Source organism: Frieseomelitta varia, unplaced genomic scaffold, assembly GCF_011392965.1.
Source record: "Frieseomelitta varia isolate USP_RPSP 00005682 unplaced genomic scaffold, Fvar_1.2 scaffold_850, whole genome shotgun sequence".
NCBI lineage: Eukaryota > Metazoa > Arthropoda > Insecta > Hymenoptera > Apidae > Frieseomelitta > Frieseomelitta varia.
Window position 1 is genome coordinate 5891 of NW_025110646.1, and position 23945 is coordinate 29835.

The window sequence follows — 23945 nt, forward strand, 5'->3', positions numbered from 1 at the left end:
GACAAGGTCGTCTAAACGATAAGAAACTATCGTGCTTCTTGCTGCGACTGTAATCGAATTATGTATTACGAGATTCTAGACGTTTATGCATATTGTCGTTCCCACATTGTTTGGACACGCATCGCGAATACATATACATATACATATATACATACATACATACATACATATATATATATATATATATATATATATATATATATATATATGCGTATATGTATATGTATATATATATGCATGTGTGAACGTGTGTATATATACATATACACATGTGTGCGTGCGTGCGTGTGTGTGTGTGTGTGTGTGTGTTTGTGTGTGTGCGATTTTATCGATTTGTTTATATTTTCTGACTTAGATTCGACGTAATACGATTACGAAATATTACGATTAGGAAATATTCACAATTCTTCGCAACAGAATTTATAATGGGATATGTAATCATAGATCAACATTAATATTATGTATTTGGATATGTACATGTCTCTGTAAGGCGCACGCGCACGCATGCCTTAAAGGCTCGAGCACGTGTGCGTGCGTGCGTGTGTGTGTATGTGTGTGTATGCGTGTGTGTTTGGACTGTAACGTACACATGGAGTGCATATTCATACAAGTATGTACGTGACTGCGTGTCAATTAATATTCACACGCATACGTGCACGTATGTATGTACTATATATAACTTGGTGGCTTCGTTATGTGTCTCGAATACACATACACACGCGTATATGTACACATATATATATATATATATATATATATATATATATATATATACGCATGTACATGTACATACACATGTATGTATATTCATCTTATTTTCATACGCATTCACGTACAAACGCTGGTATGCGCGCGCACACTCACTCATGTGTGAACGCGCATATGTACGCACTCGTTCGCTCATTCGTATGCACGTATTTGTCAATTATATAGATATTAAACCGATAAACTAGTACACCATTTTCATAACTGTTTCATAGAAACGGCAACGCTAAATTCATTTTGAAAACGTTAAATTTATGAGTAATCTGTCTGTTCGTTCGTCCATCTCATCCGTCTGTCTGTCCATCTGTCCATCTGTCAATTCGTCTGGCTGTCGGTCCGTGCATGTGTGTGGATGTGTGTGCGTGTACATGCGTAGGATCAATTCGGACAAAGTCACGCGAGTCGCGTCGCGAGTGTGCTTGAAATAATCGCGACAATCAATGTGAAAAAGGAATTACAAGGACGACACGCGCTACCGCAAAATTTGATCTCCATCTCCTCTGGATGGTAGTTTATACATTTCGGTGGCCTACGACGATACAAACGTTCTCTCCTCGCGATACAAGCACCAGGCTCTGTCAGCGCTTCTATCGGATCGATGCTCAATTGTTTACTTCCGCATGGGCACAATGTATCCACTACCAGTAGAATCAAATTCGTATGGCGAATCTTTTGTACGCTGAAAGGCCTGAAAATACAATGAAATACAACATTTTCAAATGCTGCGACGAAACGATGTTGAGTCTACTCAAAGTTGTCTGTCAAAAGTTGTTTTCTCGCGAGTTTCATCAGCTGATATTATGTAATGGATTGAACTTATTAAACGAAAAATTATGTACTTTTTATATATATATATATATATATATACCTTTCGCAACCAGTGTCGTGACAATTGGTCAACTTTCCTTTTAACGGATTACTTTGTCCGCTGGTATTCAATCTGTCAGGTTGCAGAATATAAAGATCCGTCTTCTTCTCGCAAGATCTTAACTTTCCCTGCGAATAGCGAGCAGATGTAGCTCGCGTTGTCTCGGTAGAAGCAGGAGTTGCAGCGACAACTGCTGGAAGCCTTGGAAATGCTTCCTCGTTTCCTTCTGGTTCGTCAGTCGAGTCCCCGTGTATCGCGAATGATTCAAACTCGTGAACATCTCCGAGTGAATCTTCTGAAAATACATCGTTTGTACATACGTATATTCATTAGGTTCAACTTTTCAGCACGTTGAAATGAAAAACTGGAAAGCTGGAAAATGCTTCTTTCATCTTTTGTCTGAATATGAAATAAATCAAGCGCGTGCTTACCATCGAGCGGCTTTGCGGATTCGCCAGCGAACGCGAAAGCAACTTGCCACAAATTTTGAAAATTAAAGCCGAACGCCATGCTCCAGAGGAAATTTCCCAATATAGCGATCGTTGTTGAGACAGATTGTGAGAAAGTTCTCGGCGCGGCCGATTGATGAGATTCTTGTGGGCTACATGTCCCCTGATAATCGGTCACTGTTACTTTTCTGAAATCGACGAGCAGAAAAGTTGCAAATGCAATTACAACTTTTTTTGACGAATTGTTCCAATACTTCCAATACTTTCTCTCTTTCGTTTCTGACTGCTACTGACTGCACATCAACACTTTTACCTATAAATTCTATCCTGAACCAGGGAATCCATTATAGTGCCGTCGATTTCGCCAAAGAATTTTCCAGTGTGCTCGTGACGTTCGCTGATTATAATGAATCCGTTATTGTCCAAGATGTAGCAATCTAATGCTTCGGAAGCGCAATTTTTCTTGCAATTCGTACCACTACACTGAAAAGGAAAAGAGAATGATTATCAAGTCGTTTGTGAAAACAGGTTTGATCTCCAATCTATACGTCTCTGACACGGTTCATATGTTCGATTTACATTGCCCGGATAGGAAAGCACAATGTAATCGACATTGATACAAATTTACCGTCGAAGTAATATTGACGAAACGAGAGGCCAGCGAAGAATGTTGAAACTGCAAACCTACGACCGCTGCCGGTGCTTTGTGTCCTGTCCCGATGAAAACTGCGTGAGTGGCCGTGACCAATGGATTTCGGCTGTCGGCTGACGAGTTGAAATTTTTTTTTGTTACATTTGCTACTGTCGTATCGTGGACGAAAGTCAACAAGAAACAATAAATAATAAAAGAAGAAGAAAGAAAGAAAGATGGAAATTTCGACGCGACGATACAGACATACGATAATATAATGGAACGTTTGAGATGGGAAATTTTATTTTGAAATATTTTTTCGACATATATTACAGGCTACGTATGTACGTATACATACCGGCGTCAAAAGGCACGCTGAAGACGAAACTCTCCGGTTCTATCGAATGTTGATCCACAGCGCGTTTGTACCACGAGGAATCCATAGCTCTCGCATACTTGCCAGCAAATGGTCTATATAAATAAACAATAAGATTTCTCTCGATCGTATTGCATCGAACATTGTTACATACGGTAAAGTTTAAATTTTTTTTTTTTTCTTTTAACGTTTTAATTTTATCTTCGAACGTTTCACGTTACAGATATTCTACTGTAAAAGTAAAAGTAAACGTGTGTATACGCAGGGAAAATTTAAATAAAATTCGGTATTTGACATTTACGGTTCATTGATGGTTTCTTCGGTTTGTTGATGCTCGTGCCAACGAAATAAGCCACTTCTAGTTGCGATGAAACTCCGTGTTACACCGAATGTGCCTTTTCCTTGACTGCAAACATGAAAAAAGTTGTACGGAACGTAATGAAATATCAAACGATGCGAGAAGGTATAAAAGAGCACAAAATGTTGTTCTCATATTTGACAATGAATATGAAACGATAACGCGTAACGATATCGATACATGATACGTACTTTTTACACGTACATTTATGTACACGTGAGAATAGACTTCAAATACGATCAAACGTGTATACCTATTCATTACCCATTAACGACGCTTGAAAATAGAACGTGGATTGCACGATGCAACTTCGCGATTCTGCATATTCTTAGAAAGAATTAGCTCTCAAGATATTTTCTTTATATTTATATAGTACTTTTTACGACAGAAACAGAGTCGAAACAAAACATGAAAATATAAAAGACGAAAGGAGGATATAGTACGGTATAACTAAATCATCAGGATGAAACGAAATTTTGAAGCCGTAGAGCAAGAGGCGGAAGGAAGGACTCGAAATGTAAAATTTTAGCTGCGGATTTTCTGAAATATTAATAAAAATTTTTGATTTTCGCAATACGTCGAATTATTTTCTATCTACACAGATATTTTAATTAATACAAGGCTCAACAGGCTCTAGTCAACCAGTTCTATGTGTTCCAACTATCTATGTTAAAATCCAACATTAACGGCTGTGGACCGTTTTTAATTTCTCTTAATATTTAATAGGTAATTGATGGCCGACTGCCTCACAGCATTAATTTTTTCGGATTAAAACTACAGAGTGTCCATAAAGTGTCTTTACAATTTCAAAAATTTATTACAAGGGCGATGAACGAAAAGACAGATAAGTGGAAATTACATTTAATACCACCTCTATGCGGGCACCATTAGTTGCACGAAGCACATCAATCAATCAATCACGCTAATTAATTCAGTAAAGACAGTTGTATTAGTAACGTCTCTGTGCAAGAAAAATTCGCGATACATCGTAAAGCCAAAGTTTTTTTAATATCTCAGAAACTCGTAAAACAAAGACTCGCAGCTAAAATTTTACACACTCGGGGTTCTCCCTCTATCCTCTCCAGCTCCTCCGTTACCTCAAAGTTTCGTTTTGTTCTGATGATTAGGTCGTACCATGCTATAGCCTGAATGGGATGTCGGAAACGACTAGGAAAATGTTTTCGCAGGTATCGTGAAACGAACGATTAATACGACATTTAGGAAAAAATCACCGTGCAATATATCGACGAGTGCGCTTATACAAATAATTGTGCATAATGGATTACCTGTGCAGTAGAGCCATCAGTATGGCAATAGGGCTAGCGGTGGAGACACACAATATAAAATGTAATAAAAATATGCGATAAAAGATAGCATTGTAAATGAAAAAGATTGGCCGTTGCGCATAGTACATGTCGCGTTTTAACGAAAAACGCTAAAATATACGATTATACACAGTATGTTACATACATACGTACATACATACATACATACAATCATACGTGTGTGTATATATATATATATATATATATATATATGTACACACACATATGCATATCTATATATGTAATATGTATATGCACTTCAGATACTTCTCTAATCTTACTCGAGCTACAACTGAAACAATTCTTACAACAAATTCATCAGTTAGGAATGGTCAAAGTCGTTTCGTTTTTTCATTTTTCATGCGCGTCTTCCACGTCTGTCACGCCGTTGCGCTGCGTCTTCCTTTTCTTTCTTACAGATGAAAAACACAATGTCCTTCATCCGACATTTTTCGTTCCCTTCTCTTGCTTCCGTTTTCCGTTTTCCGTTTTCCACAACAAGAGGTTCCTTGCAAGTAGTTGAGGCAGGTGGTCTCAACGTGGTCCCTTTTCACTATCGTTTAACGGTGGATTTCGTTCGCAACACGACTATGCGAGTCAACGGCGGGGGCAAGGAAGACAGTAGAGTAGGCAGCGGTTTTACGATATCAAATAATACATGTTATTCGATAATCGGTGCGTGAAAAAAAACCGCGTGCTTGCTTGTGCATTGCAGTGCGTTGTCGATATTTCCACTATAAGTGTCCGCGCATGGAGGACATGCATCCGCGAGTTTCGCTCACGTGACCCACTTACCTTTGATTTTCTTCTTTGTGCATCGCACCTCTTTTGTCGAAACCGTCGGTAACCAACGCATCCAACACGAGGGACTGCACTAATCTTTTATCACCTGTGTATATCATAAAACATGGCGGTGATTAATCACTTTATCCTTGTGTACCATGCAAGCACACGCAATATTGTTATATACATATATATATATAAGCATATACATAACAATATTCTCGCATCCTGCACACAGATAGATAGATAACTTACAATAGTAAGCATCTTTGTCGGGCTTGCTCGCTTGTTTATGATGCGAGCTTGGACTCCTTGGTCTCAAGGACATCCACTTCCACCCCGGACTTCGCGTTCTTGCCAAAAAATGCAGAACGCGTTCTTCGGGGGACGGGAACCACTTTTCGGAAGCCGAACTATACTCGCAGTACACCCAGTCAGGATGCACCTTCCAATTGTTTCCCTTAAAATACTCGGTTACTGAAAAACCCGAAACACAAACATCCGATCGTACAAATAATTTTACTTCTTTCACTTCATTTGCTGCTAATTTGCTTACCATTTATTATCGCATGTTTGATTTCTTGTTCGGCCAACAATTCAAACATACCGTAACCTTCGGGCAATGCCAGCCCCAACGAAAACGGCGTTCCTTCTATTGGTTTATAAAAATAATTGTGACGTCTGATGGTAACCCGTCTCTGCATATGTATGCGTGCGTCCGCGTACCGAAAAAAATTACGAAAAATACGTACGTTGAATGACACAACGATAAAAGAGCGTTATATGGTATAACAACGCTACGTATAAAGATAGGATTTTTGGTTTGTGTAAATGCGTATCAACCATCAATACGATACTGCCTCTTGCAATATGACGCGCGCGCGCGCGCGCGTGTGTGTGTGTGTATTTTCAAAATCAGAACGTATTGTGTGTCGATTCGAATGTTAAAATTATGTAAAATATGTGTGTAACGTTGTAACGTAATTTACAATACCATCTTCTTACTCACCATATTGTCATAATGAATTTTGATCGCAAAATTAGTTTCCCCTTCTTTTTGATCAATCATATCGTGCCTCAACTGCATAACGACACATCGCAAATTGAAAAGGAGAAAATACACGTGTGTAACGTTATGTAATGCGTATGATGTTATTATTAGAGACAACTTACATCGAGAAGAAGGGAATTGTTCAACGGATGTAATGGTCCATCATACTCGGCGAGTTCGACTTCCGACAAATCTACGTTGATATACGTGGGTTTTAATGTTTCTTCGTACTGTAATGAAATGAGAAAATTTTGGAACTGGCAAATGTAATTTTTGTCGCGAACGAAAAAGAAATTGAATTTTCCGCATTTTCTATTGTACGATATGTGTTTGATTTACTTACATCTACGTTCCCTGGCTGCATAAATAAAAAGAAATAGCGCCACGTCAGTGTCAACGTTAAGACTACAGTCAATGAAAATTATGTCGAGATTAGATTAATTCCCTCTAGGAAGCATTTCTCGAAAACATTACTCACCAATGGTCGTAAATCCGGATGATACAAGACACGGCCGTTATTGTCAACGATAAAAGAATATCCGTTAACACCCAACTACAAATCAATAAAATAATCTGCGATGAATCTGAATAATCTGCTAATCATTGCGCTTAAACGATACGTATTTTCGTAAAACTAATATTTCCTACCTTGTAAGGTGGTACCAACTTTTGTATCTCTTCTATAGGTACATCCGTGCCGACGATACCCAATAAATTAGCCGTTTTCGTCTGTGACACGTAAATTGGAAAAAGCAGAAAAGCATAAATATATATATATAATTATAAATAATCAAATCAGATCTTACGCAATCCCAAATTTTGTTGAAAAAAATATTACCGTATAATTTCGACGATCTAAGATAGGCGCGGTGACCGAAGTCATTAGCTGACCAATGTGTTCCTTGCCATATCTGCCGCTCTGCAACAGACGCAGGAAAGAAGCAAAAATGTAGCGTTACGTTATATTTGATTTGAAAGAAATAGATAGAGAATAAAAACGAGAATCTCTAATTTGCCCACCTTTCCGCCGACATAAACTGGACTCCAGTGAATCGGGTGTTCGTGTTGATATAGTACCATAGGTCGTGCGAGCACTTTAATATATTCGAAAACTTTACTTTTAACGTCTTCCAATTCAGTAATTCTCGCGTAAAATCCTGCAGAATAAAAGAAAATGAAGCCACAAATAATCCACGATGCAATTATCGTACAAGATGCAGTACAATGATCAACTATAATTAATTAAATCGATTAAACAAATGGTACACAGGGTGTCCATAAAGTCTCTTTACAATTTCAAAAATTTATTACAAAGGCAAGTGAAAAGACAGATAAGTAGGGCACCCACACGGAGATGTATTAAATGAGGCAAAAAAAAAAAAAAAAAAAAAATAAACTTAAATATACACGTCTCATTTTGTAATAATTTCCACTTATCTGTCACTTTCACTTGCCTTTGTAGTAAATTTTTGAAATTGTAAGAGACTTTACCCTGTACAGACTACACCCTGTAGTTTAAATAATGAATTCAGATAAGAGAGAGAGAGAGAGAGAGAGAGAGAGAGAGTTGTAGGAAGAAAAGAATAGCAAGCATTTACCTTTGTTCGAACATGCCGCGCTGCGTAATTCCGGACTTTTGTCACCACCAATGAGATACGTAAAAATACGAACGGGCATGTGAGGCCAGTTATAACGTTTTATCACCTCTGTAGGTAGGCCAGCATTGTCGGTAGTAATTAACATAATTGCCTGATTGCACTGACTTCCTTGTCCTGTTCTATTATATCTATGAAGAATCTCAAACGCGGTTCCAAGAGCAGCCGATATATTTGTTGCCATTTCCTCGTGCTTTATGGAACTCGTTGTTACTTTCAATTCTTCTATATTTTCGGGTGATGCTTGAACCAAACTATCTTTGAAGCATTGCACAATCTCTTCCGCGGTGTCTCCGTAACGATAAACATTAACATAATCGTCGGGACCCAGAGTATCGAGTATAGTTTTAACAGTAGCTACGGCCAAACGCTTATTCCTCTCGGAGGCGTAACATTCGATATCGAGCAATATAGCCAGGTCTTTCGGACTATTTGCGGCACCAACGAACCAGTTGGAAATCCGAAAATCGTACACATCTCGAACAACTCGATTAACATTTTTACCAGTGCTGAAACTTCGTTCCTCGATAGGTGGCCAAGAAATTGCTAGATGAAGTAAACAATTATTGTATTACGAGAAAATTTTAATGAAACAAATTCTAAGGAAGCAAAAAGAAGAAGGAACAAAGAATTTTTGCGCAGAATCCGTACCGGGGAAACGTCTTAAGAATCCCGAAGTCGCCCCGTAGTATTGCCAGGAAAGCGAAGAGTCGCTTTCATAGTTATTAACAAACAATAAATCCAAGTATTCGCTCCATTGAATACCGGCAGCTACCTCGCGATCTGAAGGGCAAACAAATTTAAAATCTCGTTAAAGAAGTTAAAGGGATACCGAGCTAATTTCATCGTTTTCAACTGGATTGTTTGGTCGAATGTTTTCTTTTTTCGGCGATTTTCCTATACCAACTTACCAACTTCTCTTACACCGGCAGGTAATAAAACTGCCGAAAAAGTAATGTTCACAGCTAAATGATCGAAATGTCGATTGGACGAGAGAAAGCCGTCTTGTCCTGTTCCCAATGTTTTTCCATCTACTGAAGAAACGTCGAAACGTTGAGAAGCGTAATACTTTGGTGCTACAGTTCCGTCTCTGGGTGCTGATACAGCTGCCTGTTCGGCACTCTCTACCAATCTCTGCAAACGTATGTACGTCAACGATACACGCGTACAGTGATTTCGTTTTTTTATATCGATAACTCATTCTCTCACCATAACAGCGTTCATTTTAAAGTCCAACATATTTTTTACTTCAGCAGCCATTTCTCGCACCAAGACGAGTCCATCCTTTTTCACCACCTGAGCTTCCATATCGTGATATTTCTGAAATCAAAGTGTAAAAAGTGTGAAATTTTGAAATGAGTATGCCACCATTTATTTTCGTAAATTTTACTTTTCGATCCAATACACGTCCCAAAATTATTTAAATTACATTCTTCGGATATTACATTCTACGTATACGTATTTCGTATTTCGCTATTTCAGAAAGTGCTTGCTGATCAAATGAACGAGCACTTACTTACCCTTTGTATTTCGCTCATTTTAGTAACTTGTTTGCCAAATTCCCATAAATCAACGCCAAATTTTAAGGCCCAGTTTTTCACTCTGCAACACGAAAAGAATACTTTAACTTAATTACTTAAACCTTGTATGAAACAAGTTTATTATACGTTGATTTTAATTCTATAAACGTCCAAGTAGTAATGTCTAAGAAATGTTATAAATATATATTGTTGTCTGTCATTGACATTATCATATCCTCTTATATTTCTTTCTCCTCTTCTTTCGTTTGTCTGCTTTTCGAACTAATAGCGAAGTAAAGAGAACCAAAGTCTCGAAAGAGTCAATGATATTAGGTATTAAACGAATGAACGATGAATGTTCAAATTTTGATAGTTCGATATCGAGGTGCGAAAAATCATAAATGTGTTATTTAAATAGGATAAGGGAAAAGCTTGATTATTATTATTATTCACTGAATTATGTTTCAATTTGAGAAAAAATATAACGTTGAAAAGATGGAACCGATACACTACTTGACGTCTCACGTCATCGGTTGAATCGAAATCGACGATTGTGTTCTGCTCACCATGTTCTACATGCATGTCACGCAGCTTTACGTGTAAATGAGCACCATTGATGCATTCGTACGTAGATACGTAAGTAACGTAAGTGCATGCTCACGTGCGCACGCACGTAGCTCGTACGCATATACGCCGATTCTGATTCTCCTTAATCGACTGTATACGCGTAACTCTACACGCGCCTGCGTTCTTTCTAATTTTCGTTGCCTTCCTTCGAGAATCGTTGAAAGTGCTATGTTGTTTGTCTTTTGATGCAATGGAATGTATGTATGTATATGCGGACATACTCTCTCTCTCTCACACACACACACACATGCACGCACGCAAGCACGCACCCACGCATATACAAAAGAATACATGTTTTACCCCTCTCCCCATCACAATGGACAAAAACATAAATATTTTTCAGACCTTTTCAGAGAAAAAGAGAAAAGAATAGAATACAGTTACAGTTTAGATTTCCAATAATTTTTTCAACTTTCTTCAAAGTTGAATCAATTATCCTGCTACAAACGATTGATATTATATTCCACATTACACGTTAAATGAAGCCCAAAATACCAATCTTTTTCGGTAAATAACACCCACGCCCTCCCATTTCTAATATTTTATGTTTGCCTTATTTCATTAGCTTATTTCATAACACCTATTAACCTCTTTGAAATAGAATTTTATTTTTCCATTGTTAAAATATCAACTGCGATAGTGTACAGAATGAAAAAGAAAAACAAGTTGTAGATCCTTACTCGTTATGAGGTATATCCTCTTCTTGCTGATAACTTGATTTGATCCATAACAGTAACAACACTCCACAGTGCACAAATTTCTCGACGGATAGAAACATTATTTCAACGCTATCGATGAGCAGCCGAATGCGAATAAATGATGAAACGAACGAACCAATCTTTAAAAAAAAAAAAAAAGAAAACGCACACGTTAATTCGAAGTAACTTCTCGAAAAGAATTAGTCTTACCGCTCCCTCGTAGTAGCGATCGATCGGCCGGAACACGCGAGTCAGCGTTACGTGCGTAAATTTACCGTTTCGATGGAATCTTGTTTATCCGTATACATGTACATTCGATACAGAGCACAACTTTGTAACGCTTATATACGCTAGTACGTAGAAGCTTCTATGTATGATTCTTCACCTTCTCTCATCTTCTTCTTCTTCTTTAAATGCGCTCTTCGCACCTGACGATCGAAACTACGCCAATCGTATAACTGTCGAACATAAAAAACTTTCGTTTCACTACGCACGTTTTCGACATTTCATTGCGGCGAACGATTGCACGTATTTGTGTATCTAACATGGTTCAACCGAATTTTGATTCTCTGTATCTTTGAATTCCAAATTGAATCATTGTTTTTTTTAAATGTGTCGTTGATGAAACAGCCACTATCGATAATAACGGCACGATAGTGATGACACAACGCAACGACAACGACAACGACAACGACGAAGAAGACGAGGACGAGGACGAGGACAAGGACGACGACGACGATAACGACGACAACGACAACGACAACGACAACGACAACGACAACGAAAACGACGACGGTGACGATGGCAATAAGAACGACAGCGACGACGACGAAGATGACGACGACAATGTCTAAAGAAAAGTTCATAAGAAATAGCCAATCAATGCAAGTTCAGCAACACGTAATAATTCACCTCCAACGCGTAGTTTTCCGTTGTAAACATTTTTTAAAACATGTCACAAACATCTCTAGCAATTGAATCATTTCAGAAATAAAAGCGTCTTCGACGTACGCGCGTATCAATACCCGATCGACCGATCGCCCGAAGGACCGAACGACTAACCAACCAAGGGAGAAACGACAAAAACGATCCTACGTCAAATCACCCCTCAGACAGTAAGTCGGTGTTCTTCTTTATTATATTCGTATTTTTTCGAAGTGAACGTATATTTTTCTTTTCACAAATAAATTAAGCATCGTTTGATGCGCTGTTGACACGATTCGTTTGTGAGATTCACGATTGCACCACCGATTACCGCCTTGTCGCGCGATCTCTCAAGTATGTTCACACCGTAACGCGCAGAGAACCCGAAAGAATGAAGGACGAGGGTGGGACAAGGGAGTAGTGTAGAGAGAAGGAGAGAAAGAGAGAGAGAGAGAGAGAGAGAGAGAGAGAGAGAGAGAGAGAAATCGGTGGGGTGGATATGAAGCAAAGAAGGGGTATGGAAGAAAGAGAATGGAAAAAGGGAAAAAAATGACAGAAAAATCAAGTATTTGCACGCGTTACGCGCGTATCGTAAAATACGGTATATGAAAGTACATATACAGCGTATATATAGATTTTCTCACGGAGAAAAATGACTATATTACACGCGATGACTCCGTTTTAATAACACTTCCTCGTGGAAATCGAGCAAAGATGGTGTACGAGTCGCTTTATGCTGGAACGAAAGGTGGCTGGCTGGTTGTCTAGCGCGCGCGCATTACTCTTACTACGATACTACGTTAGAACTCGGACGTTTTAGGAGTTATCGCTATTCTACTGGTGCGAGCGCGTGCTCGCAACCACCTCTGAAAACAGGAATGTCGACACCCGACGAATACTAGCTAATGGTAATGGTAGTAGTGTTGTTGGTGACATTGGCACCCCAGCGAGAATGATGCTAGTGATGTGTAGTAAGAACGACGTTGGCGATGGAGGTTAGAATGAGGAGGTTAGGTGAGAGCGACAACAACAGCGGTAACGACGGGATTGGGCGTAAAAAGATATTAGATTGACGACATTTTCGAGAAAGTTGAAGGTGGTGAAGGTTGCGAGACATGGAAATGAACAGAGGCGATGAAAGGAAACAGAGATCGATCAAACACTAATAAGAGCTGTCCCTTGCCAAGAGCGAAACCGAACGTACGAACAAGTTTAAGCTAGCGAGAAGAGAGTGAGATATTTGCAATCTCTTATGGTAACAAAGATGGTTGAAATGGCCGGACGCGCAAACTCAGTATCATTGATTTAACGCCTATCTATATTTTCAAACGCAAAGTCGACTCCCTAGATCCGAAGAATTTCGAAAGCTGCAACGATTTTTCCATCTTTTTACCTTTTCACTTTTACATCGTAAACCCGTAATTAAAAATAACGCTTTCCTCTTCCACGACTCACCTGTGTAAATAAATAATTGATGTATTAATTTGAAAATAAATAATTCCAAAATATAGTTTATTAATAATAATATATATTTCATTGATCACATTTGTAAAATACAAAGTACAACGAAATTCGAGAAATTTTTCAAATTGTAACAACGTACTTTTTAGTTTTCTATTTCAATCATCATTTTAAACAAACAATGAAAAGCATCGTATGAATATCTCAACTAGAAATAATAATTATGTCATCTCCCTAGTCCTCTACTTTTTATTTACTTACAATCAGTTTAATGTAGATATAGACTGTCTTAATTTCTATGGATATGGGGTGTCTTAAGTAACAAATCAGCATACATGTATATTTATGTATATATATATATATATCTATCCTTCATTGTTAATTATAAATCTTAACTATTTTTCTGTTATCGCTATTGTAATTAGTCATACTACGATACTTTATCACCGTTATCGCGGTTACTGCATCATAAACTGTTATAATTGTTATTACAAAATCATAAAAAATAAAATTATCATCACAAATATTTATTTTGACCGAAATAAAAAAGGCTGTTGCTTATAAATATAATTGCCTATCGATTTTCATGGAAAACAATTACGTTGTCTAATATATAATTTCATTTACGTGCATATTAACGATAAAACGAAGCTCTTGTTGCGTATAATCTTCTGGCAATGGTAATTGAGACACCAGTTGGTATATCGACGTAGACTTGTTCTCGTTCGATTGTAACAAACTTCTAGCTAAATGTAACGTTCTCTTTGCAATTTCAGCTTGACAAAGCCTGTTATAAAGAACAATCGTATTTATTTAAACGTAAATGTCGATTATATTTCGATTGGTCGATCTTTTGCACTCTGCGTACAAAATGTATGTAATAGAAGAAAGCAACTGTGTGATAGTTTACCTATGCTTTGCAGTTAGACATGGAAATTGGTTGATTTTGGGCGGAAGACTTGACAATCGCTGTTTTAATGATTCCAGTTTGGAACTTATTCCACGTGGATCGGCACTACGTAACAAAGATTCCACGTTCATAGTTATTTCCATATATTCCCAAAGTAATTGTCCTTGATAGGTCCAACCGCTTATAGTGCTGCTGCATTCTAAAGGAGTCAGTGGACGCAATAAATTGCGCAGGTAGTCGTAATTCTCTGAACAGAAACAGAAACAACGAAATGGAATAAAGAATCAACGCGCTAAATCAGATTGCATTGGTTTATACTTTGGAAACATACCGGAACTATCGTTTATTATAACATCTGCTGCTAAATGTTCGATAATAATTTCGTGAGCTGTATTCCATTGTTCCGCTTGAATAAAATAAATGGCTGCTTTCCCGTATCTGTGAATAAGAAACTACCTTGCGTTATACGTAATACGTTATAAAATTCACAGGGAAACTAAACTTCCTCTATTTCTTTCAAAGTCTGACATTGAAATTTTTTTATACGAGTTTTCATAGAAATTTACCGGCTGCAATTAGCATCGTAAATTGTTCCGTTTAAATCGCTTATATAGTACACACATACGGACATATTAAGTGTGAAACTTCTGCACGTTTCCATTAGCGTGGAATGATACCCGATGTATAAACAGCGTTATCTGTGTATACAATCAGTACATATACAACTAATATCAACTATACCAACCTTTTGGCTACGTAACTTTTGACGGCTTTGGCATGATCGATCCAAGTAGAGGGTATACCCAACTCTTCCCGTAAAAATTTTTCCCGCTCGATCGAATCAGCGGTATCGTCTATCTCGATGTGACGTTGTAATAAATTCATTACCGCAGTTTTCCTTTTTCCAGCATCCTTTAGATGTAACATTACGAATATGGCCCAATGCCAAAGACCATACGCCTCTAATTGTGTCGCGAAATTAACGTGTGTCAAAATGGCAACATGTTCCGAAAGATGAGAATAACCCAAAGACAAAAGTACTTGCTGCATCAACCAACTACGATCAAATTCAGTTATCGATAGGTTACGAATCAAACAAAAGTTGAAATGATTCCGAGGAAACAAACTGATCGAAAATTACCTGAGTCTGTAATCCAACGGATCAGCGGTATGTGTTGCTGGATTCAATAATTCTCCCAATGTATGATTGCCAGTACAAAATAACTTCAAAAGATGGAAACAGAGATCGTATATTGGTTTTCCATTATTTATTTCAAGTTCAAAGTCATCCCCTCTGTATTCGGGTTTCGGTATTGATGTATAAATATATGATGTCTTGCTTGTATCAAAATAGGTCTCGTAAAGATCTAATGTATCTCTTACCGAGGCAGTCGGAGATGAAAAATACCTGCAACGTACGCAAGTAATACGTTATAATAATATTATACACACACATATATATAGTTGTAAATGTAATATAGTATGTACATTATAATAATTTACTGAAAGAAAAAAAAGTTGTGTAATTTCAAAAAACACGACGTTTACCACAAATGAACAGCTAACGTTCTCTTCCAGTCGAAACCTTCGCAAACATCGATTGGACCATGTTTACTATGCACGAATGATTCACCCGCCACCAGTGCGAAAAGCTTTAATCGATCTAGTGAAATATTTTCATCAACGCCGGCATGTTTCCACAATTTAATTTGTTCCTTTATTAATTCCTTTATAGGCATTCCGCTGCATAGTTGCGCCATCAACAAGGCCACGCAATGATCACCCACTTCTCGCGCAATTTTACATGCCTCTTCTAATTCGAAAGCTTTCATCATTTGGAATCGATGATGAATAAAAATAAATCAAACAAGAACAAAAAAAACTCTGTTATAATGTCTCAGATTGTACAAAATAATTTTATAAAAGATAACGAGATATTTCTTCTTACAAACTATACATACCAGATAGTAAAAGTAACAATTTTGTTTCATAATTGATATCCATATCCTCCCACACGAACGTTTTTCGTATAACGTTTCTTAACCATTCTCCAATTGCCTCTCGTCGAGCGACTACGACACTATGATCGTCTGGATTTTCTAAAATAACGAATCGTGCAAGAAAATATATATATATATAAGAATCGTACGTATCGACGTATTCAACGTAATTTCCGTATACATACATGTATGAAAAATGTGCAAAAAAATACAAAAATGAAAAAAATACGTGAGAAAGAAAGTAAGATTTATACATACGATAGATAGATAGGAAAAGATGCAAATTAAAATGACAAGGAGATTGGTGGAATTAATACGTTTAAAAAGTTTAAAAAATTAAATGCTCAAGTTGCAAATTAACGCGCTATACATACCTGCGGCAACATTTACATCAGGCAAAGTTCCCCAAAGAGCTACGCAGAGTTTCCAAACGTTGGCAACGTACGAAGCAAAAGAATCTGTGGCAAACTGCTCCGCAAATTCTTCGGCCAAACTACAATGTGCGTGTAAAGCTATGCTCGCCTTATTAATATCTTTATCTACGTCAAAAATTAAACAGTCTCCTTCTTGATTTACCACACGATGTGACAATTCAATTTTTAAATGTCCCTCTACACTTTCCTTAAACGATACATATAAATACAATGAAAAGTATAAAAGTATAAATATTTCAAATAACACGAAACTGAATAACTGAAACGAGACTTACTTTGAACGTTTTGGCGCGTTCGTCGCCGGTTCCGTTACCGCCGTTACCCAAAATTTGTATACGTTGGACTATCGCAACGGATGTTGTATCTTCTGGAGAACGACCACATACGTAAGATCCGATTTGTTCAAACGAATTGTTCAACAGCACATCGTCAGCCTGCTTTTTCGTACTCAATGTCAGTAACGTTAAACCACGTCCCCAGCTTGGTTTAAACATTCTTCCCATTTGTATACCTAAATAAATAAATACATAGAAGAGCATACACCTAGTTTCATTGTCTAGATGAATTCTTAATAAAATAAAAATGTGAAATTTGTTTACCAGTGTCAGCAATGGAACGGGACTCTAGTTTGTGTATAATAGATTTTGATAACGGAATCACTTCAGAAACGTATCGAAGAATTGTAGTCACCGAAGTTATCGATGGATCTGGCAAACCTTTTTCGTATATCGTTGATGTCTTAGCAACGATGTTCATCGAACGAAGATTCAACTTGGAATCTACGGCACAAATTGATCTCCTTACAGCTTGTAGAAAACTAAAGTAAAATTATTTATTCCCGAGGATGTGTTAGTAATCCGATATTACCTGTTTTTGTAAGTGTCGGTTCTTCGTAAGTGATCGTTGGCGTACGATGAATCGTCAAATTTGATCGTAACATTGGACTATAAATTGGCTCGTAGTTTTGATCCTCGTCTAATTTTTGCGCAGTGTTGATGAAATGTCGCAATGAATTTTTACGGCCGGCGAGATATAATGCACAATTTGATTCTAAAATAGATTAGTTATAGAACAGTTATAAATTGGTAGATACAAAGGTAAGTAGATACAAACGAATAAATAATATGTAATCTGAATACAATCCTGGACTTGCCTTGATCATAAACCTCGCTAATTTCTTCGTCGCTACCGTCGAAAAAGCTGGCTTTCATTAATTGTAATTTATGGCTGTCAGTACCCAAAATACGAGCATTTTCACCAGTTGGACTCAAGGGTAGTTGTTTCTCATGATTCTGATCTACTGGAGGAGAATTCATTGTACAGAACAGTAGCAATAAACACACGAGAGAAATTACTACCGAATTAAATGTAGAGTCAGTTTCACGCACCTGGTCTAAACCACCGTCGTGAGACGATTCGCGAGACATGATCTTCCGAAAGAAGGCCACGCGTATCGAGATCGGTATAATCTGTATTTGCTGTTTTTAAATCATTGGTCGTGGAGGTATCTTTGTTCTAATTAAAAGTGATAAATTCGTGAAATTGTAAAAATTTGCATTGTAATTCGTAATCGTTTGCGCGATCAAGAAGTAAAATGATCTTACTGAAATTTTTGATTGTTCCTGCTTGGTTGTGCCTTTCTGCTGAGTTGCGGCGCACAATTTTAATCTTTTCGTGTCGCTTCCTGCAGGAACGTTATTGTCCTCTTCGTCCGAATCGCTCAGGCCATATTTAGAAAAATGATCTACCTAAAAGGATATAGAAAAACCAAAGATAGAACGATAGGAAAGTAAATATTATGGGATTGGAAATGATATAAAAGTACATATATGTTGCTTCGAAGATCACCTTGAAAACCCATGAACCAGTTTCAGGTCGGTACTCTAAGAATCTGGTATCATGTTTCGCCGATACTCTTCGTAATTTCTCTTCATAATCCATCGCAGCCAGTCGACGAGGATCGGTAATAGGCTTGTGTAGAGTCTTGTCATACGGCCATACTTGATCTAAAGTAACTTGTGCTTTACGATTTAATCCTTCTCCAACAGGTGGCTTTTTCTCGTCGTCCGGATAAATGACGACTTCTTTGTGTCGAAAATGTACTATTTCGTCCAAATTCAGACCATATATATCAAACGATTCAGGAAAATACACGTTCCCGTAATCTTCGCGGCCAACAGTGAAATTTCGTACGATGCACGTTTCACCACAAACGTACTCGTCCAATTTATCAAGCGGTGGAATTGTATAGTAACCTGCGCGTTTCAATATTACTTTAGCTGCGTTTGGCTTCCAATTTGAAGTTTGCAACGTTGAAAAGGAACTTCCACTTTCGTCCAATTCTTGGCTCGAGTCAGAATTCTGAATTACAGTATCCGTACAAATTTTATCACCGACGGACGAGTTTTTTAAAGATGTATCTACAGATGTATTGATTTCGGAACACATTTTATTTGATAGACTGGTGTTAGCGTAAGGTCGCAATTCCGTAACGGTATTGTTCAACATTTCATCTGACAATGCGTTCGGGCTAGAAAACAACGAACGCTGACCCTCAAATGCTTCTCCGTCCAAATTTTTTATGGTCGCGTTTCGTGGATGGCTTGTTTTTAACCAAGGTGAAGACGATCTTCGATCGTTTGCCAACTGTCGATTATTATCTTGACTGTGATTTTCTTTATCTATAGTTTCGAGAGTTGTATTTTCGACGAACGAATTTGTTACGGGCGATCTCTCTTCTCCCTTACCGGAGGATTGTAAATTTTTCCCTGCAATTTGCGAAATTTCAGTAGGTGATGGAACTATTGAATTCAATATCGGTTTCGGGCGTAGCACTAAACGTTTTGCATTCGGACGAGGGTGAAATGCTTCCGAGAGTGGATCTTCCTCTTCGAGTCCTTCGAACATTGATTTCTACAAAATTCCATTACACGTACATTCGATATGTTCATATGTACCTTAAATTATATAAACATCTTTCTTACATCGAACACTTTACCTTGGACAATTGTGCAGGAGTAACAACCTTGGCCTTGATTTTCGGAGATTTGTTATCAGCGGTAACTTTGTACTGTGGACCATTCAACAATTTGGATGGCGCATTTGCTGGTTTTAGTAACTCTTCCGTTTTACCAGAAGCCTAGAATTATATAATATTATGAATTATATAGCATTACGAATCATGGTTTTAAAACAAATTTCTAAACAATCGTTGATATTAATATTGGATATTATGGTAACTTACTGGTAAAAGATTTTTTAACAATGGCGAATCACCAAAGGGAGCAGACACCAAGGCCAAAATTTGTTGATGCACTGGCACCGTTCCTGAACTCTTGGTTTGATTCATCGTATTTCTATAATTAAGAAATAGAAAGCAAATTAAAAAACGTTTTCGCGTGAATCACTGATAAACGGAGATCGTGAAAAGGTCAGGAAAATTCGATACAATACCCAGCTCCGAGTAATCCAGTTCCAATACCCGTTCCTACATTTGCATTGGTTCCAAAAGTTGAAGATCCAAACGACCCCGATGTGTTGAATGTTGAGTTATTACCAGTATTTCCAAAGAAACCACCTGATTTTTGCTGGCCAAATAAAGTAGAACCACTGCCCAACATCAAACCTGTATTTGTACCTAAAAAATAAATTTACATCCAACATCGACTGAATGAACGTTAAATCTTATTATTATGTTCTCCTCTTTATTTTTATTTAGTTTATTATTTCATAAACTATGCAGGATAAATATTTCGAAAAAGACGGCTTGTATAGGCCATTGAAATTTGAAATTTGAAATATTATGCTGCACTGATGTCATTTCAATAAGAAAACTAGCACGTAAATAACTTACCGAGTCCGGACGATGGTGTAGAAGTTGAACCAAACGAGAATCCAGATGTTTGTCCCGCTGGTTTAAAAGGCGTATTAAACAACGAAGTACCAGAGTTTTGACCTGCAGTGAAACTTGTAGTTCCAAAAGTCGACGTTGTAGTTGAACCAAAAGTCGGAGTTGCTCCGAAACCAGTCGTTGTCTTAGCTCCGAATAAAGCTGTACCCGTATTGCTCGATGGTGTTTGACCGAAGCCGGAGAATCCACTACTCGACGAGGTGGAGGGTGCATTAAAAGCTGATTTGTTCTGATTAAATAAACCAATACTCTATAAAAAAATGATAAAGTTAATATGCGATCAAGATCGATGACGAATAACGAAAATGTTATTCTTTTCTATTACCTGATTCGGTTGCGTTGGACCAAATGCGGAGCCGAAAGCAGTGTTTTGACCGGTATTAATGCCACCGAAACCTGTACCAGCATTTTGGTTAGTATTGCTGGTTGCAAAAAGTGGTGTTGGAGCTGCTGCTGTAGACAAGACTAATTGTATTTTGTGGATATACATAATTTATATACGCGTGTTTGCGCATACCGATATATACTGATCGTAAAATGATGCTAAATCCATCGATGATCAAAATTATCAATGGCGTTTAAAAAATTTGATACTTACTACCAAACGGTTTATTCTGGGTATTAGTACCAAACAGATTTGTGCTTGGAGTAGAATTAAAAGCAAAATTATTCGTTGTTGTTGTAGAGGGTGTACCAAAACTAGTTATAGGTTTCCCAAATATGCCACTTGAGCCAGACTGTGAGGTTGCTCCAAAACCGCCGCTCATCCCACCAAAACCTTATTTAAAATGTGAATGTTAATAGAAATAATATTTATATTTAATATTAAGAATAGGCATTAGGCTATGAATTAATCAATTTTGAAATATAACATCTAAAAGATATGCAATAATTAATTTCCATTAGAATGATTTACCTGTTGTCGCGGTACTAGTTCCTGCCCCTGTATTGCCAAAAGGTAATGGTTGTGCTGGTGTACCAAAAATTCCTGTACTGGGTCCTGAGCATCAAAGAAAAAACGGAATACACTTGGTTAAATAAACAATGACGTTACATTGACCTGCATAATTTGACATGAAAAAAATTACAAAAAATTTCCCGTTTATCGATAACATCACACATCTGTAGACTAAATGTTACAATAGCCCAGTTATAATCCCCACTATCGTACCACGCACTAAGCGCGCATTCATCGTGCATTCTCTGCATTCTGTGATATTATAATCATTCGCTCGATTCTCAATCGCGCATTGTTATGTTAATGCACACACGTACATGTAAGTTTACAATATTATATACGTGTGTGTGTGTGCGTGTGTGTGTGGCGTGCGCGCGCGCGTGTGTGTATCAAGTAAACATTATTATAAAAATGTAACGCTTCTATTTAATTAAATTACACAGTAGTGTTTACCTTTTCGTCCCACGGAATAATCTTCGAAACGTAACTCTTCGTAAGATTTTGTTTCATACTCTTTCATTGACGCGATACAACAATGCCTCGCCGATATAGTATGAGATATACCGTTTTTGGACATGGAATCGGTAGTGATCACAGGGGTAAATTTAATAACAGTACCAGTCATACTAGTGGTTGTGGTGTTTGTATTGCCAAAACCTAAAATGGAAAAAGGGGAGGTAATAACAGAAATAAATCCTTTTTATCACAATTGATGTAACATACCAGGAGTTGTACCAAATAAAGTTGTATTTCCAGTGGTACTGCTTTGTCCAAAAGGAGTAGTTTGTTGAGTTGATTGTTGTGGTTGTCCAAATAGACTTGTACCAGATGTAGTGCCAAAACCAAATCCTGCTGGTTTATTCGATTGACCAAATGCCGATGTTGCAGTATTTGTACCAAAAATATTTGTACTTGCATTTTGTTGACTGCCAAATAAATTGGTGTTTGTATTTGTTGTACCAAACCCTGTAGAAAAGAAAATTTTATCGCAACAACGTTTCGCTATTCAATATTTTTCTTTGCACAGATTAAATTGAACTGTATCGTTAATCTAGAGAAATATACAGATATAATAAAACTCGAATTTCTTGCAACTTCGATTGTATCGATTATATTTGAAAATGAACAAAGGATAAAAAATAAGATAAATATTTACAACTACAGATAACTATATTGATAAGTACATGCAAACAAGATGGTATTATATATACTCGATAAATGTTTACATGGATAAATGCTTCAAAATTATGACCAACAGAATCAGCAGAACCAGCAGAATAATGTAGTCTAACCTACCTCCAAAAGATGGTTGCGTAAATGCAGGTGGAGTCGTAGTACTGCCAAACAAACCACCGGTTGTAGAGCCTGCAGGCTTTGAACTGAAGAGAGAAGTGTTACTACTGCCAAAGACTGGTGTGGCACCAGTACCAAAACTTGTTGTAGTGATTGGTTTACCAAATGCTGATTGCCCGAACGGACTAGACTGTGTCGCTGTATTGAAACCACCTACAAAGGTTATTGAATCATAACTGAATTTACATACAGGCAAAAAAGGAGAGAAATGTAATTCATTTTACTTACTAAATGATGTATTTCCAGATTGTCCGAACATGCTTAATGCGATGCTTCCGTTTTTCTTTTAATACTTATCGGCACCTGTAATATAAATACAAATGTTCAAAACAAATATTTCAAGATAGTAGAGTATATTGCTAAATCGCAGTTATCGTTATACACGTCAGGAGTAAATTGTAATTTACTTTAATCGACGAATTATTAAAAACAGATTGAAATTGTTCGTTACAATTTCATGAAACGAACATTCTTGCCAAATGTTTCGTCTTATAAAATTTGTTTTGATACAAACGATTGCTTGACAAAGAGGTTATGCGAACGGAATTTTCGACGTGAATATCTAAAAATTCATCGAACGAAATAATATGAAAAACGACGATACGTCGTTTGTCGGGATTCGTACGTTTTATTTCAATTACCAATTGCTGACTAGCGACACTGAAATACTGACACTAAACACTCACGTACGCGTAATATACGTCGTAAGATTATAAACTACGAAAGTCAATCGATAACACAGTGACGACATTTATAATTTTCATACGAGTAAATCAGTAACAAACAGGGTAGACAAAATAAAAGGTATAAAAGTTCCGTAATTAGTAAATTATATTTTACGTTGATTGATTTATATTTGGAAACTTTTTTTTTCTCAAATTGAATCAGC

General features: G+C 37.3%; 1 protein-coding gene and 1 long non-coding RNA gene across 4 annotated transcripts; one reads left to right on the forward strand and one right to left on the reverse strand.

The window, feature by feature from the left end:
- Window positions 1-272: 272 nt before the first annotated feature.
- Window positions 273-23881, reverse strand: LOC122536548 (nuclear pore complex protein Nup98-Nup96-like). Its single transcript, XM_043668983.1, has 41 exons — window positions 23682-23881; window positions 23285-23359; window positions 23000-23209; window positions 22427-22669; window positions 22157-22360; window positions 21662-21745; window positions 21344-21523; window positions 21071-21210; window positions 20689-20995; window positions 20289-20472; window positions 20080-20191; window positions 19834-19974; window positions 18684-19748; window positions 18440-18583; window positions 18224-18350; window positions 17989-18135; window positions 17703-17885; window positions 17435-17614; window positions 17111-17346; window positions 16776-17022; window positions 16363-16500; window positions 15950-16226; window positions 15543-15809; window positions 15147-15458; window positions 7445-7517; window positions 7255-7335; window positions 7085-7159; window positions 6950-6964; window positions 6729-6836; window positions 6565-6636; window positions 6112-6253; window positions 5811-6032; window positions 5568-5661; window positions 4734-4766; window positions 3391-3495; window positions 3072-3184; window positions 2711-2847; window positions 2396-2565; window positions 2065-2270; window positions 1634-1928; window positions 273-1453 (listed from the first exon to the last, which is right to left on the reverse strand). Exons 2-41 carry the CDS (start codon window positions 23313-23315, stop codon window positions 1159-1161), a joined length of 7395 nt encoding a protein of 2464 aa, XP_043524918.1. The 5' UTR covers window positions 23316-23359; window positions 23682-23881; the 3' UTR covers window positions 273-1158.
- On the forward strand, window positions 10348-13552 carry LOC122536565. Of its 3 annotated transcripts, none has more exons than XR_006308420.1 (2): window positions 10348-10609; window positions 12095-13552. It is a non-coding gene; the product is annotated as an uncharacterized LOC122536565 (long non-coding RNA). The 3 variants fall into 3 exon arrangements; XR_006308419.1 differs by having other exon boundaries at window positions 10348-10605; XR_006308418.1 differs by lacking the exon at window positions 10348-10609 and adding an exon at window positions 11240-11459.
- Window positions 23882-23945: the final 64 nt, after the last annotated feature.

Bases quoted from the DNA above. Each gene is read 5' to 3' on its own strand.
- LOC122536548 (XM_043668983.1), bottom strand. From the start codon at position 23,315: ATGTTCGGACAATCTGGAAATACATCATTTA. The intron at 15,810-15,949 runs GTAAACGTCGTG...CGTACGTTGCAG, and splicing joins ACGTTAGCTGTTCATTTGTG to GTATTTTTCATCTCCGACTG. The intron at 4,767-5,567 runs GTAAGTGGGTCA...CTCCACCGCTAG, and splicing joins CACAAAGAAGAAAATCAAAG to CCCTATTGCCATACTGATGG.